This window comes from Mauremys mutica, chromosome 9, assembly GCF_020497125.1.
Source record: "Mauremys mutica isolate MM-2020 ecotype Southern chromosome 9, ASM2049712v1, whole genome shotgun sequence".
In the NCBI taxonomy this organism is placed as follows: Eukaryota; Metazoa; Chordata; order Testudines; family Geoemydidae; genus Mauremys; species Mauremys mutica.
The window spans coordinates 46,725,221-46,742,183 of NC_059080.1; the positions used below are offsets into that span (position 1 = coordinate 46,725,221).

The window sequence follows — 16,963 nt, forward strand, 5'->3', positions numbered from 1 at the left end:
CCACCGTGACACATTTTTACCTAAAATTGTTTGTTATTTAACATATTTTTCCATAACTGTTAGTTGGTTATATGCTGCTGTGACACACCTTTTTACATAGAAATTGTTAGCTACCTGTTACATTTATACCTCAGTGTTAATTGTTTACCAACTGTATTGTACCCCACTATTGAAACCCCCTATACTGTTCACCAAAAGAAACCCCTCCCCAATTGTCTACCTTAACAAACCCCACACCCCTCACTATTAAATTTTCCCTGTTTTTGCATTTTCTTAATAAAGTTTATTTTGCACCCCACCCATATGGTAATTGCTCCCCAAGATCCCATATACCTGCTGGCAGGGACATGGCGTCACGAACAGGATCTTGGGGTAACAATTACTGCCCTCCCTGTCCCTGGAAAGAGGCAAAAACCTCTGGGACAGAGGAAGATCAGACTAACCACCTACAATACCACTTGCTGCAGAGTAAGCAGCAGCCTGAAGCCCTGGAGTGGGTCTGCACGATTGGCAAAGGCCAGAGCTCCAGGGTGTATACCACCCACCTGGGGCTCACTGATGTGGGGTGCCTCTTAACCTGCCACCCCACATTCAGGGCCAGCCCTGCTGATTCCAGCCTCCGGCCAGTCTGCACTAAGGCAGGAGAGCCAGCCGCAGATTCAGATCCCACCCGCCTCTGGAGAGAGGTGGGAAGGGTCATGAAAGCCTGCGGGGGGGCCCCATCTAAGCTCACCCCTGAACCTCCAATTTTGCAGGGGTCCCCCACCCACCAGATATTAACAGAACTGGTGCAGAAGCTGGATGAAATTCGAAAGCCCAAGAAACTGTGGCATGACATATATAAGCCCCAAAAGGTAGCCACAGTTACCTATGAGATCCTGGCTCAGGCCCTTGATAAACTAACTGTTTTCCCTGGGGCCCTAATGACCTCGGCCAAGGAGGCCACTAGCCAGCCTAGCCAGGAAGGACCACCACTGACCCCTAGCCTGCCCAGTCCCAATAAAACCCCCGAACACCCACCCCCATATGTTCACCAAGAGGCCCCACTCCCCCTTGAAAAAACCCCGCTATACCCCACCCTACCCTCCGCCCCACCAGATGCCCAAGCCCATACACCCCCACCCACTGTGACCTCCAGTGAAGCCCTGCCTGTATCCATCAGCCGAATAAAGGTTGATGGCCAGGGCAACGCCACACAGGTCACAAAATTCCGGCCCCGCTCCAAAGCAGAGATGAAGGAGTTCATCTCAGACACCGCTAGGGGAGCCAATGAGCCGCCATTACTGTGGCTAGGCCGGTTGGCCCTGGAACATGGACAGGAGCTAGTGGATAGGGAAGAGGGCATAATACTAGCCAGGACCAGTAGCTGGTCCCGGGGTCTCTCAGGGAGCCCGGTAATATCTAACACCACATGGCCCCTGACTGCCCCAGCCCTGGCCTTCCTCCATTTACAGCAATCCCTTCAAGGGATCCAAGTCCCCAAAGGAAGTGTCAAGGACCTCTCTTCCCTAAGGGCTGGTCCACACTAGCTCTTTAAATCGAATTTAGCAGCGTTAAATCGAATTAAGCGTGCACCCGTCCACACCAGGAAGCCATTTAATTCGACATAGAGGGCTCCTTAGTTCGACTTCGGTACTCCACCTCGACAAGGGGAGTAGTGCTAAATTCGACATGGCTATGTCGAATTAGGCTAGGTGTGGATGCTAATCGATCTTAGTAGTTCCAGGAGCTATCCCACAGTGCAACACTCTGTTGACGCTCTGGACGCCAGTCGGAGCTTGGATGCTCTGACCAGCCACACAGGAAATGCCCCAGGAAAATTTGAATTCCTTTTCCTGTATGGACAGTTTGAATCACATTTCCTGGTTGCTCATCGGGGCGAGCTCAGCAGCACCGGCAACGATGCAGAGCTCTCCAGCAGAGGAGTCCAGGCAATCTCAGACTAGAAAGAGGTCCCCAGCATGGACTGACCGGGAAGTCTCAGATCTGATTGCTGTGTGGGGCGATGTGTCTGTGCTTTCGGAGCTGCGCTCCAGCAAACGGAATGCAAAGACCTTCGAGAAGGTCTCCAAAGCCATGAGAGACAGAGGATACAGCCGGGATGCAATGCAGTGCTGCATGAAAGTCAAGGAGCTGAGACAAGGCTACCAGAAACTCAGAGCGGCAAACGGACGCTCTGGAGCCCAGCCCCAGACATGCCGCTTCTACGAGGCACTGCATGCCATTCTCGGTGGGTCTGCCACCACTGCCCCACCAGTGTGCGTGGACTCTGAGGATGGGATAGTGTCGACGGACTGTTCCTTGGAGATGTTCGCGGACGGGGAAGATGAGGAGGACGAGGCAGTCGACGGCGCTTTCCCCGACAGCCAGGATCTCTTCCTCACCCTCACTGAGATCCCCTACCAACCCTCCCCAGCCGTTACCACGGACCCTGAATCGGGAGAAGGATCAGTCCGTAAGTGCTTTAAACAAGTTAACATTTATTTATTAAAAGCAGCTAAGAACAACGAGTTAACATTTTTTTAGTAATTAAACAGGGAGAGACATTAGGAGAACAGAAGATCTACATACAGGGGGATGGAACTTTTATCTTCATAAGATATCTCCAGGAAACTCTCCTGGAGGTAATCTGAAAGTCTATGCAGGAGGTTCCTTGGCAGAGCTAGCTTATTGTGTGCCCCGAGGTAGCACACTTTGCCTTTCCATGCTATAAGCTGGAACTCCGGGACCATTGCCCTCATGAGCATGGCAGAGTAGGCCCCTGGGTTGTGGTGGCTTTCTTCCAGCATGCGCGCTCTCTCTGCCCGTGAGACTCTCCTCAGGGTGATCTCTCTCGCACACTCCTGCATAAAATTAGAGTAATTGGGGTACTATTAGTAATGGGAGCGCTTAACTGTTCCTTTGCATAACAAGAAGCCTCACTTAACAGCCATGTGCTGCAGTCTACAGAGTGGCAGCATACAGGGATCTTTCCCAGTGAACAGCCGCGAGGGGGTGCAACAGGGGCCGAGTTTATGCTTTCAGGATTGCCTGCATCAAGAGGACAGAGCTGTACATTCACTTCTATGAATCCAAAAGTGTTTGGCTTACCATGCCTTGCTGCTACACGATTTCTTCTTTCCTGCAAAGGTTCTCTGATCTGCAGCCCAATACCCCAGGCAATGAAAGCGCATTCAGAGAAATCGAACTTTCCATTAGTGAGTGCGCATGAGACAGGTGCTGTGCATACTCTTGTTCACAGACAACGAGTAGACTATGTTTCTTTGTTTAAAAAATGTATCATTGTAAGAAATTCACTATCTTTTTGACATCACACAGGTGCAACTGTATCACGACCTGATGCACCATGCCCCTCACAGATGATGGCGCAAACTAGAAGGCGTAAGAAAAAGACAAGGGACGAGATGTTTGCTGAACTTATGGGCTGCTCCAGAGCCGAGGCGGACCAGCAGAGCCAGTGGAGGGAGAACCTCAGTCAGCAGCACCGCTCACTCTGCGAACGGGAGGACAGGTGGCGTCACGAGGACCAGCAGGCGACTCAAACGCTGCTTGGACTAATGAGGGAGCAAACGGACACGCTCAGGCGCCTTGTCGATGTTCTGCAGGACCGCAGGCAGGAAGACAGAGCCCCCCTGCACTGTATCTGCAACCGCCCACCCCCGCCTCAAACTCCAATCCCCCCCTCATCAAAAATAACAAGAAGGAGGGTCACCAGGGGCCGTGAAAACTGTCACTGCACCACAGGACAGTGTTAAATTACCCAAAAGCTATCAGTCACTACATTTTGAAAAGTCCTTCCCTTACTGTGTTGTTGATTATTAAAAGTAGTTTTCTGTTACTTACTTTTTCCGTCATGGTTTTTTACACAACGCTGTGTTAGATGTCTTGGGTGGGTCGTTGGGTGGTTGAGGGGGTAGTGTAATGCATAGGACAGTCACCTTTAGCAGGGTACAGAGACAGGGGCTGGATCAGCAGCATGTCACACACACAGTGCAGTCAGTAGGCGGTTAGCTGGTATGGGAGGTGGTTTGCAGGTTTTCTGTCGTTGGGGGTGGTACGTGCATTTGTAGCGGGGGATGGGGGTTACAGATGTCATGCAACGGTCCCTGTAATGGACCGCAGAGCCACGCAGCAGAGGAATCTGTATCCGTCCTCCCCCGCAACAAGGCCACATAGCCCCCGCACACAGAGTCCAAAAAAGGAGGGATGGCAGGATCCGTTGAAACAAGCAGTCCGGCACTGCTGACTGGTCTGGGAGCGGGAGCATGTCAAACCTCGACTTTAGAGGCGGTCTTTACATGACCACACACCCTACCCAGCACAGTGTGCGTCCCAGTTTCAACCCTTTAACGCAAAGTCATCAATAAAGACACCGTTGTAAAGCTACAGTGGAGCACGTACTTTAATTTTTAAATGTGTGTTAGAAGTTGGGGAAGCGGGGTGGACGGGGTATGTAACTGCAGAGGCTAGTCAACAGTAACTTGGTAAAGAAACAGGGGCAGGTTCAGCTTCTCTGTGAAGAAACTGAACAGTCACAGTTCACGCTGCTCGCTGCTCGCTGGTACTTGAAGGGTTCCTTGTCTCTGTGCAAGGTGCCTGCATAGGGCGTGACGAGCCAGGGCATTAGCGGGTACGCTGGGTCCCCTAAGATCAGTATGGGCATCTGCACATCCCAAGCGTTATTTTGTGGTCCGGGAAGAAACTACCTTCCTGCAGGCGTCTAAGCAGACCAGAATTCCTGAAAACACGCGCGTCATGAACTTTGCCTGGCCACCCGACGTTGATGTTGGTAAAACGTCCCCCATGGTCCACCACTGCTCGCAGCACCATTGAAAATTAGCCAAATTTCTCAGCAGCTGACTGCGGAAGAGGTGGACGATAAGTTGCGAGGAGCTGACAGCGGCCACAACTGCAGCGGGATCCGTGCTCGCAGTGCTGTGGCGCCTGCGCTGTCACTGAGAAGAAAAGTGCACGAACAGATTGCCAGCTGGCGCTTTCAGGGAGGGATGCTGGGCGTGATTGATGGTTCAATGATGACAGTTACCCAAAACCACCCTCCACACAATTTCCCCCCCCCCCAGCATGCATTGGTGGGAAATCCCAACATTCCAATGGGCGGCGGGGAGTGCGGGAACTGTGGGATAGCTTCCCACAGTGCACCGCTTCCAAAGTCGACGCTTCGCCCGTTACTGTGGACTCACACAGTCGAATTAGTGTATTTATTGTGGATACACAACTTCGACTTCATTAGGTCGATTCCAGAAATTCAAATTAAGATGAATCGAAATAGTCTTGTAGTGTAGACGTACCCTAAGATGTGCCATTGCAGGGGGGTCCATCATGCTATGGTCCCCTGCCCAATACCCTCTCGGACTAACTCAGGCCAGCACCCGGCCAGGGCTCTCTTTTATGTCTTCACAGGAATCACCTGCCATGATTGCCACCCCGTCTCGAGAAAACCCCCTGGCTGCCTGGTTAAAAGCCTACACCCTGCAGGAGGTCCTCATCGGGAACCTGTCAGATGTCCCCGCATCACATGATTGTGTCGCCTGCACAAGACGGGAGGCCTCAGAGGAAGGATCCCCTTTCCTCTGGAAGTTCCTCTCTCTCTCGAACCTAACCCCACATTTAACTTTACAGCAAATCCGTGAACTGTCGCTTGGTCTGGAGGCCCTCGCCAACATCACATCCGAAGGGCTTCGTCGAACCAGCGACGCTCTCACAGTCCTGGCCAACTACGCCGAGCAGAACCGTCTTCTGCTCCAGACCATCCTACAGAAGGACTTTTGTGTTGCCTTGGAGGACCTTGATCCTTCCTTTAAGGGGCAATGTTGCCTGTGCCTTCAGCCCGGGTGGAAAAACATCTCAGCCGTGGCTAACCAACTGTCCCCCTTCGCCGTCCAGATTCGTAAGGAGCGTGAGCAGAGGGATTGGTGGCAAGCCCAGTGGTCCAGCAGGGGGCTGGGATCCTGGGCCCAGTCCATCAAGCAGTGGCTTATTACTGTGGCTATCGTTCTTGTGGCCTTTCTGTTGGGAATAGCAGTGGTCAAGCAGCTGATTCACAGGGTTGTGTCTGCCCTGCCCTTGCAGGCAAGGTACTCTTCCATTTCCCTTGACAGCAGCGAACCATCACCCCTAGATTACTCAGATAGTGAGGATCTGTAATCCTTCTGGCCTTGGTCTTTGCACGGGGCAACCCCCTCACAGCCCGTGAGGGTCGGCCAGGGGGGCATGTCTGTTGCAGCTGCCTCCCTGCTGCATTCCTTTTTTGTTTTCCTCTCTGTGTGGCCGCCCCTCCCGGCCATGGGGCTAGCAAAAGTCATAGCCTGGCCCTGCTCAGTGGAATGGCCTTTGCAGACAAACCGGAGCCATTGCTCTGCTCAGGTGGGGGTGGGCCCCTGCCTCCTTTGTTCAGACCTGGGCTCGGTGTAGGGGGCGCTGCCCAAGAATGCAAGACCTTATATGGCCACATAGCTGAGCATGTAAGTCATGCCTGTGACTTAGGACTAGCCCAGACACGTCTGTGCACACCTGAAGACTTTTCCCTGCTTTCTCTCCTCCCCTCTAACAAGGGGGACCAATCAAAGTTACTGGCAGGAAACTGCCTAAGTCTGCCTATATAACCAGACATTTTCTAAGCAGACCTCGGAGAAGGTCCTTGCTTTGCCACCTGGTCTGATCAGTTAGGGGTCTTTGGGAGGCCCTCTCCCCGCTCTTGTTTGTTTTTGAGCGTACCCCCGTTTTTAAACTCCCCTCCCACGAACAACAAATTTTGCCTGGAGATCTCCTGATTATTGTGAACGAATTGAGTCCTCTCTGCGTCCTCTGATGCTGAAACTACTGTACCTGCTTCTGCCTCTGCTGTTGTCCTGGGGATTGGTAAGAACTCTCTCTTGCAGACCCTCCCTGTTCTAGCTGCTGGCTTTTCTTTCCCCAACAGACAGACCCAAGTTAACTCCTTGGTCTGCATCTGTATTCTGTTTCTGGTTCTGCAGCTCCTTTGCTGCTAGAAATAAACCTGTGCCTCCCTGGATTCTATCCTGGGCAGCTCACTTGCAGTTGCTCCACTGCTGCAGCCACACCCTTGGAGAACCACCCCTAGTACAAGGTGCACTCATTAGGTTAAGTTAGGTTTAGCTTTATACTCTGTAAGTTAGGCTTAGAGAATTGTTGCATTGTGTTTTGTTACTTGCTAATTTGTGTAGTCTTGGTTAAGTTAGATCATAGATAAGATTTTGCTGTGTTTTGCATAATTGTGGTTAAGTCTGTCTTTCCACTGCAACCCCCCCCCGCCAGCTTCTTTGCGTCCCTCTGACTCCTTACAGTCTGTCTGTTCTCTGTGTCTCTCTAAGTTTAAATCTCCCTCTGCTCCACCATGTGCTCCTCTCCCCCCATCCCAATCTAGCATAAAACCTCATTGGTTACTTTTTTCCTCTCTGATACACCTCATATTCTATATTTACACCACCGTGACACATTTTTACCTAAAATTGTTTGTTATTTAACATATTTTTCCATAACTGTTAGTTGGTTATATGCTGCTGTGACACACCTTTTTACATAGAAATTGTTAGCTACCTGTTACATTTATACCTCAGTGTTAATTGTTTACCAACTGTATTGTACCCCACTATTGAAACCCCCTATACTGTTCACCAAAAGAAACCCCTCCCAAATTGTCTACCTTAACAAACCCCACACCCCTCACTATTAAATTTTCCCTGTTTTTGCATTTTCTTAATAAAGATTATTTTGCACCCCACCCGTGTGGTAATTGCTCCCCAAGATCCCATATACCTGCTGGCAGGGACAAATATAAAATCGAATCACCATAAGAAAACTAAAGAGGGTTTAAATTACAGGAGGAAAAAGGGTAATAAATGCAAAGTAGCTTGAGAAACTTCCAATTCCACAAGGTACTTTGGGCTCTGGCCCATAGGCGTGCGCAGCACATTTCATTAGGGTGTGCACCCAGGGAATTTTATTTTTTATTTTTTTTAAAGGTGAACATTTATTGAATACTCAGTCATAAAGGACATTATTTTTATTCATCAAACAAACTAAAGAAACTAAAACTTAACTAAACTTATTTTTTTTAAATTAACAACTAAACTTTACTTAAATTAAAATGCAAAGCCACTTTTTTTTGAGACATTAGGGTGTGCCTGGGCACACCTGGCACACCGCGTACACACGCCTGTGCCCTGGCCCTTAACATTAATGGAGGATCTGGTGTTTCAAACAGGTAAGTAACACCCCTCCCCTCCCACAAAAGCCTTGCTCCCTAAGCAAGGCTCTGTGTTCATGGGGACAAAACACACTTTCTTTGATTTAGGGCAGGGGTGGGCAAACTTTTTGGCCTGAAGGCCGCATCGGGCTTCGGAAATTGTATGGAGGGCTGGTTAGGGGAAGCTGTGCCTCCCCACACAGCCAGGTATGGCCCAGCCCCTGCCCCTTGCTTCTTGTCCCCTGATGGCCTCCCCCGGGACCCTGGCCCCATCCAACCCCCCCTTCTCCCTGACCACCCTCAGAACCCCCGCCCACCCCCGCCTCCCCATCCAACCCCCCCTCCTCCCTGACTGCCCCCCGGAACCTCTGCACCCATTCAACCCCCCCATTCCCCGCCCTCTGACCGCCCCAACCCCTATCCACACCCCCATCCCCTGACCACCCTCCAAACTCCCCTGCCCTCTATCCAACCCCGCTTTCTCCCTGCCCACTTACCGCACTGCCTGGAGCACCGGGGGCTGGTGGCACTAAGGCCACTTGGCTGGAGCCAGCCACACTGGGTCAGGCTGGGATCTGCAGCTGCGCTGCTCCAGGAGTTGGCCGCCCACAGCATTGTGCCGGTGGCGCAGCGTGCTGAGGCTGCGGGGAATGGGGGGGAGGGGCTGAGGGGTACCCTCCTGGACCAGGAGCTCAGGGACCAGGCGGGAGGGTCCTGCGGGCCAGCTGTGGCCTGCGGGCCGTAGTTTGCCCACCTCTGATTTAGGGGAAGAAATAGACTGGTAGATTCCAAGACCAGAAGGACCACTGTGATCATCGAGTCTGACCCCCTGTAAAACACAGACCAGAGACCTGTCCCAGAATGATTCCTAAAGCAGAGATTTTAGAAACATCCAGTCAGTAAATTGTTCCAATGGTTAATTACGCTCACCATTAAAAATGTATGCCTTATTTCAAGTCTAAATTTGTCTAGCTTCAGTTTCCCGCCATTGACTTGTTATATTTTCCTCTGCTAGATTAAAGAGCCCATTATTAAATATTTGTCACCCATTAACCTTCTCTTTGTTAAACTAAATAGGTTGAACTCCTTGCGTCTGTCACTACAAGGCAGGTTTTTCTCATTCTTCAATCATTCTTGTGGCTCTTCTCTGTCCCCTCTCCAATTTATCAACATCTTTCTTGAACTGTGGGCACCAGAACTAGGCACAGGATTCCAGCAGTGGTCCCACCAGTGCCAAACAGAGAGGTACAATAACCTCCTTAGTCCTACGTGAGATTCTGCTGTTTATGTACCCCAGAATCACATTAGCTCTTTAGGCCACTGTATCACACTGTCATCACGCACATCATGTTCAGCTGAGTATCCACCAGGGCCCCTAAATCTGTCAGCGTCACTGCTTCCAAGGAGAAAGTCTGCCATCCTGTAAGTATGGCCTGCATTCTTTACTCCTAGAGGTGTGTCTTTACATTTGGCCATATGAAAACACATATTGTTTGCTTGTGCCCAGTTTAACAAGCGATCCAGATCACTCTGTGTCAGTGACCTGTCGTTTTCATTGTTTACCACTCTCCCAGTTTTTGTGTCATCTGCAAATTTTATCAGTGATGATTTTGTTTTCTTCCAACTCATTGATAAAAATGTTGAATAGCATAGGGCCAAGAACTGTTCCCTGTGGGACTCTACTAGAAACACACCCATTTACAATTAGATTTTGAGACCTTTTGGTTAGCCAACTTTAATCCATTTAAGAACATAAGAACATAAGAACAGCCATACTGGGTCAAACCAAAGGTCCATCTAGCCCAGTATCTGTTTTCCGATAGTGGCCAGTGCCAGGTGCCCCAGAGGGAATGAACAGGCTACAGGCTGGGGACCGACTGGCTAAGCAGCAGTTCTGCAGAAAAGGACCTGGGGATTACAGTGGACGAGAAGCTGGATATGAGTCAGCAGTGTGCCCTTGTTGCCAAGAAGGCCAACGGCATATTCGGCTGTATCAGTAGGAACATTGCCAGCAGATTGAGGGAAGTGATTATTCCCCCCTATTCAGCACTGGTGAGGCCACACCTGGAGTATTGTGTCCAGTTTTGCTCCCCCCACTACAGAAGGGATGTGGACAAATTGGAGAGAGTCCAGCAGAGGGCAAAAAAAATTATTAGGGGTCTGGGGCACATAGTTTACAAGGAGAGGCTGAGGGAACGGAGGTTATTTAGTCTGGAGAAGAGAAGAGTGAGGGGGGAGTTAATAGCAGCCTTCAACTACTTGAAAGGGGGTTCCAAAGAGGATGGAGCTAGACTGTTCTCAGTGGTGGCAGATGACAGAACAAGAAGCAATGGTTTCAAGTTGCAGAGGGGGAGGTCTAGGCTGGATATTAGGAAACACTATTTCACTAGGAGGGTGGTGAAGCACTGGAATAGGTTACCTAGGGAGGTGGTGTAATCTCCTTCCTTAGAGGTTTATAAGGCCTGGCTTGAAAAAGCCCTGGCTGGGATGATTTAGTTGGTGTTGGTCCTACTTTGAGTAGGGGATTGGACTAGATGACCTCCTGAGGTCTCTCCCAACCCTAATATTCTATGATTCTAACAGAACAGGTAATCATCAAGTGATCCATACCCTGCCGCCCATTCCATTTAATGTGTGTGCAGTGGTGGCATTATGGGTTCAAGGGAGGCCACACTGCCTCACTGCCGCCGCCTAGTATCAGGGGAATTACCGTTAGGCGTAGCATCCCAACCATTCTAATGGGCTAAGCCAGGAGTCTCAAACACGTGCCCTCCCCCCCACAGTGCGCTGCATCTCTGCTCGTCCGCCTACCTCCCAGCACTTCCCGCCGCCAAACAGCTGTTTGGCAACGCTTAGGACTTTCCAGGAGGGAGGGGAGAGGAGTGGGGACATGGCACGCTCAGGGGAGGAGGCGGAGAAGAGGCGGGGCTGGGGCGGGGATTTGGGGAAGGGGTTGGAATAGGGGCAGGGAGGGGGTGGAGTTGGGGTGGGGACTTTGGGGAAGGGGCTGGAATGGGGACGGGGAAAGGGTGGCAAGAGGCGGGGCAGGAGCGAGGCCTCATGGAAGGGGTGGAGTGGGGCTTTTGCAGTCTGTTACCAACCAATTTTGAAGTTCACAGCTATTTTGACTTGACTATTGGTGTACAACTACAGAAAGGGGTGTATCTGTGCGGTGCCAAGAGTACTAGACCATTGTGATATCAGAGATAACTCAACCAATCAGCACCCTTACTCAATAGCTAATTTGCATGCTACAGTTTCATTGGTTGTATGAGGGAGACTTCAGAGATGGAGGATTAATTGGCCCGACTGCCACACCCTTGTGCCTAGCTGCCACCTCACATATCGGAACAACTGCCTACACAACAACACAACCAGCAAGTCCAAATAGAGATAGCCCCTCACCCCAGCACACACCCCTTATTTGCCACCAACACAAATCAACCAAAATCTCCCAGCACAGCACAACCAGGGCACAAATCAACACAGCTTCCCATCACAACACACATTTGCCCACCTTCAGTCATACTTATCATAAATTTGAGTGGCTAAGTGGCAAGTCCTTTGCTAGTAAGCATATATTGGGCTACTGTGACAATGCAATAAAAGTCAGTAGAAAAAATCACTGTAAGATGCTATACAATTTAAGGGTGTAGAAAAAAGGTATCTATTATATGAGAAACAGTACGTGAGCCTGTAATTAAAAGATTACATGATAACACATGTTCTCAAAGGGGCAGAGAAAAAGTTGTGTGTGCAACCCTAATTTTGGCACATGTGCTGAACTGTGCAGTCTTAACGTTCTCTTAGTGTAGTTTTTTGTATGGAATGTGGTACAATTTGCAAGCAATACTGAGATTGGTTTCGTCTCAGGATATCAAACCTAATATTGATGCTCTGGTTGATGCAAAACGCTGCCAGCTATGTGGCCAAAAATGAAATGTCTGTCAAAATTAGCACTGACTTTTCGCATTAGTTTTAAAAAAAAGTTAATACATTGACTTTTAATAGCATACTATATTAATCTTCATTTTTTTCATTTTTGACTATATTTTTCATAGAATCATAGAATAACAGGGTTGGAAGGGACCTCAGGAGGTCATCTAGTCCAACCCCCTGCTCAAAGCAGGACCAATCCTCAACTAAATCATCCCAGCCAGGGCTTTGTCAAGCCTGACCTTAAAAACCTCTAAGAAAGGAGATTCCATTCATCCAGCCCATACTTCTTTAACTTGCTGGCAAGAATACTGTGGGAGACCATATCAAAAGCTTTGCTAAAGTCAAGGAATAACATGATCACTGCTTTCCTCTCACCCACAGAGCCAGTTATCACATCATAGAAGGCAATAGGTTAGTCAGGCATGACTTGCCATTGGTGAATCCATGCTGACTGTTTCTGATCACTTTCCTCTCCTCTAAGTGCTTCAGAATTGATTCCTTGAGGACCTGCTCCATGATTTTTCCAGGGACTGAGGTGAGGCTGACTGGCCTGTAGTTCCCCAGTTCTTCCTTCTTCCCTTTTTTAAAGATGGGCACTACATTAGCCTTTTTCCAGTCATCGTTGTATGAAAAGGTTTCAGTGATGTGGCCCTCGGGCCAATGTACTAGTCCTCATGTGGCCCTCATGGTGATTTGAGTTTGAAATCCCTGGGCTAAGCAATCAACCATGTATAGCCCTCAGGCCCTCCACGTGGAGGCATGGTGCACAGCTTAGTCTATGGTCTTTGGGCCCTTGTGGCAGGGCTCAGAGCCCACACAGGTGACAAGTAGCCCTGGGCCCTTCAGCCAACACAGTGGTCAATTCGTTCTGGTCTCTGAAGACAGAGACAGAGAGAGCAAGACCCGCAGTCAGTTAATTCTGGGCTCTAGTTGTAGGGCCAGAGCAAGCCCAGGAGTCAATCAGCCCTGGTCTCTCAGTGCAGAGACAGAACCAGCCAGCAGTCAATTTGCCATGATCACTCAATGGAGAGACAGAGCACACCCAGGAGTCAATCAGCTCTGGCATCTGGTTGCAGAGCCAGAGCAAACACACTAGTCAATCAGCTCTGGTCTCTGGTTGCAGAGACAAAGCAAACCCCAGGGGTCGGGTGTCCTAGCTTTGGCAGATGGCTGACGAACACAGGATGCTGAGCCTGGCGAGGGTCTGGGTCCACCCTACTCCACCAGATCCCGACTCAGAGCATAACAGTGGGCTCGGACCCAACTGATTGGGAGGCCCCGCCCTTTATACTTCCTGTCCTGGTGACATACTTCCAGCAGGAGGAGTGAGGCAGGCCTGGTTCCGCCCAGTTGGGCACGGAGGGTGGTTCCTCCCTCTCTGGCTTGGACAGAGGCCACACCACCTCACTACAGTGTGCCATGTTAATTTTATATCTATTTAATCAAAACGTCAACTGTACCAACGCAAATGCTTTACAGAAATCTCTTACATCAACACTATCAAGTTAGTTTGACAAGATCTATTTTCATAGAATCATAGGACTGGAAGGGACCTCGAGAGGTCATCTAGTCCAGTCCCCTTCACTCATGGCAGGACTAAGTATTATCTTGACCATCCCTGACCGGTGTTTGTTTAACCTGCTTTTAAAAACTCTCCAGTGATGGAGATTCCACAACCTCCCTGGGCTATTTATTCCAGTGCTTAACCACCTTACAGTTAGGAATTTTTTCCTAATATCCAATCAAAACCTCCCTTGCTGCAATTTAAGCCCATTGCTTCTTGTCCTATCCTCAGAGGTTAAGAACCATTCTTCTCCATCCTCCTTTTATGTACTTGAAAACTGTTATCATGTCTCCTCTCAGGGTATGTCTACACTACAAAATTAGGTTGATTCTATAGAAGTAAATTTTAGAAAGCAATTTTATACAGGCGATTGTGTATGTCCCCACTAAGCGCATTAAGTTGGCAGAGTGCGTCCTAAATAGCATGGCTAGTATCAACTCATGGAGCAGTGCACTATGGGTAGCTATCCCACAGTCCCCACAGTCTCTGCTGCCCATTGGAATTCTGGGTTAAGCTCCCAATGTCTGATGGGGCAAAAACATTGTCACGGGTGGTTTTGGGTACATGTCGTCAGTCTCCCCTCCCTCTCTCCCTCCGTGAAAGCAATGGCAGACAATCATTTTGCATCTTTTTTCCTGGGTTACCCATGCAGACGCCATAGCATGGCAAGCGTGGAGCCTGCTCAGCTCACCGCTGCTGTTGTGAGCATAGTAAACACCTCACACATTATCCTGCAGTATGTGCAGAACCTGGCTAGGAACTGCCAGCACAAGGACGATTGTGAGGAGGACATGGACACAGACGTTCCTGAAAGCACGTCATGTGGCAATTGGGACATATTGATATGGTGGAACGCTGATTCTGGGCCCGGCAAACAAGCACAGACTGGTGAGACCGCATAGTGTTGCAGGTGTGGGATGATTCCCAGTGGCTGCGAAACTTTCGCTGTGTAAGGCCACTTTCCTGGAACTTCGTGAGTTGCTTTCCCCTGCCCTGAAGAGCAGGAATACCAAGATGAGAGCTGCCCTGACAGTTGAGAAGCGAGTGGCAACAGCCCTGTGGAAGCTTGCAACGTCTGACTGCTACCGGTCAGTCGGGAATCAAATTGGAGTGGGCAAATCTACTGTGGGGGCTGCTGTGATCTAAGTAGCCAAGGCAATCACTAACCTTCTTCTAGTGACTCTGGAAAATGTGCAGGTCATAGTGGATGGCTTTGCTGCAATGGAGTTCCCCCTAACTGTGGTGGGGCGATAGACGGAATGCATATCCCTATCTTGGCACTGGACCACCTTGCCAACCAGTACATAAAATCAACTGCTGTACTCCTTCCCAGCGAGGGGAGTAGCACTAAAGTCTACCTTGCTGGGTCCCAGTGGAGAGGGGAATGCAGTTATAGAATGGGAGGTGGTGCAGTCCCCTGCATCTAACTGGAGCCCTGTAAAACTCCATATTGCTATTCCTAGCCCTAGACCAGGGGCATTCAATAGGTGGACCACGGGCCAAATTCAAACTGCCAGGCACTTTTGAACGGATCCCAAAATCTTTTTATTTACTCATTATTATCATTATTGTTACTTTTTATTATTTTCTCTGGAATTGGGACCTTGCCTAGACCTTAACCAAGAAATCTGGATCTAACAAAAAATAATTGACTACCCCCAGAGGTGAAAGTAACTTAAAGGACTTACCGGTACGCCAGAGTCCTGAGCAGGGGCGAGGCCTCAACCAGAAGAGGAGTGGCCTCAACCGGAAGAGGCGGGGCTTTTCAAGATTTAAAGGCCCTGGGACTCTGGCTGTGCCTGGGATCCCAAGGGCCTTTAAATTACCCCAGAGCTACCAGCTGCAGAGGCGGCTGGGAGCCCCAGGGCTCAGGGGCAAATTAAAGGGCCCGGGGCTCCAGCCGCCGCAGAGCTCCGGGACCTATAAATCATCGTGAGAGCCTGGCTGCCGGAGCTCCGGAGGTGCTTTAAAGGGCCCGGGGCTTCCCGCAGCGGCTGGAGCTCCAGGCCCTTTAAATCCCCACCCGAGCTCAGCTACTGGAGCTCTGGCGGGGATTTAAAGGGCCCAGGGCTCCCCACAGCATCTGAAGCACCGGGCCCTTTAAATCCCTGCCCGAGCCCAGCTGCCAGAGCTCCGGTGGCTGGAGCCCTGGGCCCTTTAAATCACTGCCACGGAAGCCAGTCCAGTCCGGCACGGTGTACTGGCTCTTGCTGGTACTCCGTACTGTACCATACCGGCTTACTTTCACCTCTGACTACCCCATGACCTTTAACCCTTAAAGCTATACTCACAAGCAGAGTTGAGAGAAAAACAGATTTTTCTGTTTGGTGGCCAAAACTGAAATGTTTGGGGATTTTTTTTTTGGTTGAAATGAAAAACAAAAATAAAAATGATTTCAGATAGAAAAACACCCCAAAACTAAATTACACAAGAAACCCCCCCCCCAAATAAACACACACACAAACAAACCATCATATAGGCATTTCCACTTTATTTATTTGGCTGTTTTTTTGATTGAAAACAAAACTAAAAAATGAAAACAACATTATTTTTTTCAATTTTCCATTTAGCTTTTGGGTGTTTTTCACCCTTTTAATATTTTTTTTAAAATAAATACAGCTAAATATAAAAATGAAACTTGCTTCAAAATGAAAAGTAAAACTGCCTTGTTTCAAAATGGTTGAAGTGAACCGTTGGGGCTTTAAAAAAATCCATTTTTTTTAGCCAAAGTATTCACCGAATTTGCCCCAAATTCACAAATTGTTTTGGTGCCCTGACAAATGCATTTGTCAGGGAATTTACTACACACCAATTTTTTTTCCCCCAGCTGTACTCATATGGCCAGATAAACGTTTGAATACATCTATCAGCTTTCCAGTTCCCTAGCCTAACCCTTGGAATCCCTTGTATTCGTGGGTGCTCCGGCAAGCCCCATTACAGTCTAACTTCGAAACCATGCCAAAGGAGACCTAGGATGGGGTTTCCATTCAGACCCACCAGTGCAGCTCTGACTGATGGGGGGAGTGAGCCCAGCTGCTCAGCACGTAGTCCTTACCCCAAACACCTGCTCAATGAGCTGGGTCGTAGGCATAGGCTAGCCAGAGGAGCTGGTGATGTGCTGAATGGACATGTCGGTTACCAGTTGTACTATTTCTGTTTTGTCTGGCTGTGATCCCTATCCTCTTTGTCCTCCCAGGGTGGATGTGGAAGCACAGAGTCTGGGGCCCACGGGA

At 49.6% G+C, this 16,963-nt stretch overlaps 1 protein-coding gene across 1 annotated transcript; it reads left to right on the forward strand.

Moving 5' to 3' along the window:
• Positions 1–515: 515 nt before the first annotated feature.
• On the forward strand, positions 516–6,165 carry LOC123377554. Its single transcript, XM_045030600.1, has 2 exons — positions 516–1,513; positions 5,316–6,165. The coding sequence occupies exons 1-2, from the start codon at positions 699–701 to the stop codon at positions 6,163–6,165; spliced, it is 1,665 nt and encodes a 554-aa protein (XP_044886535.1). The 5' UTR covers positions 516–698.
• The last annotated feature ends 10,798 nt before the right edge of the window (positions 6,166–16,963 follow it).

Bases quoted from the DNA above. Each gene is read 5' to 3' on its own strand.
- LOC123377554 (XM_045030600.1), top strand. From the start codon at position 699: ATGAAAGCCTGCGGGGGGGCCCCATCTAAGCTCACCCCTGAACCTCCA. The intron at 1,514-5,315 runs GGCTGGTCCACA...ACGTACCCTAAG, and splicing joins AAGGACCTCTCTTCCCTAAG to ATGTGCCATTGCAGGGGGGT.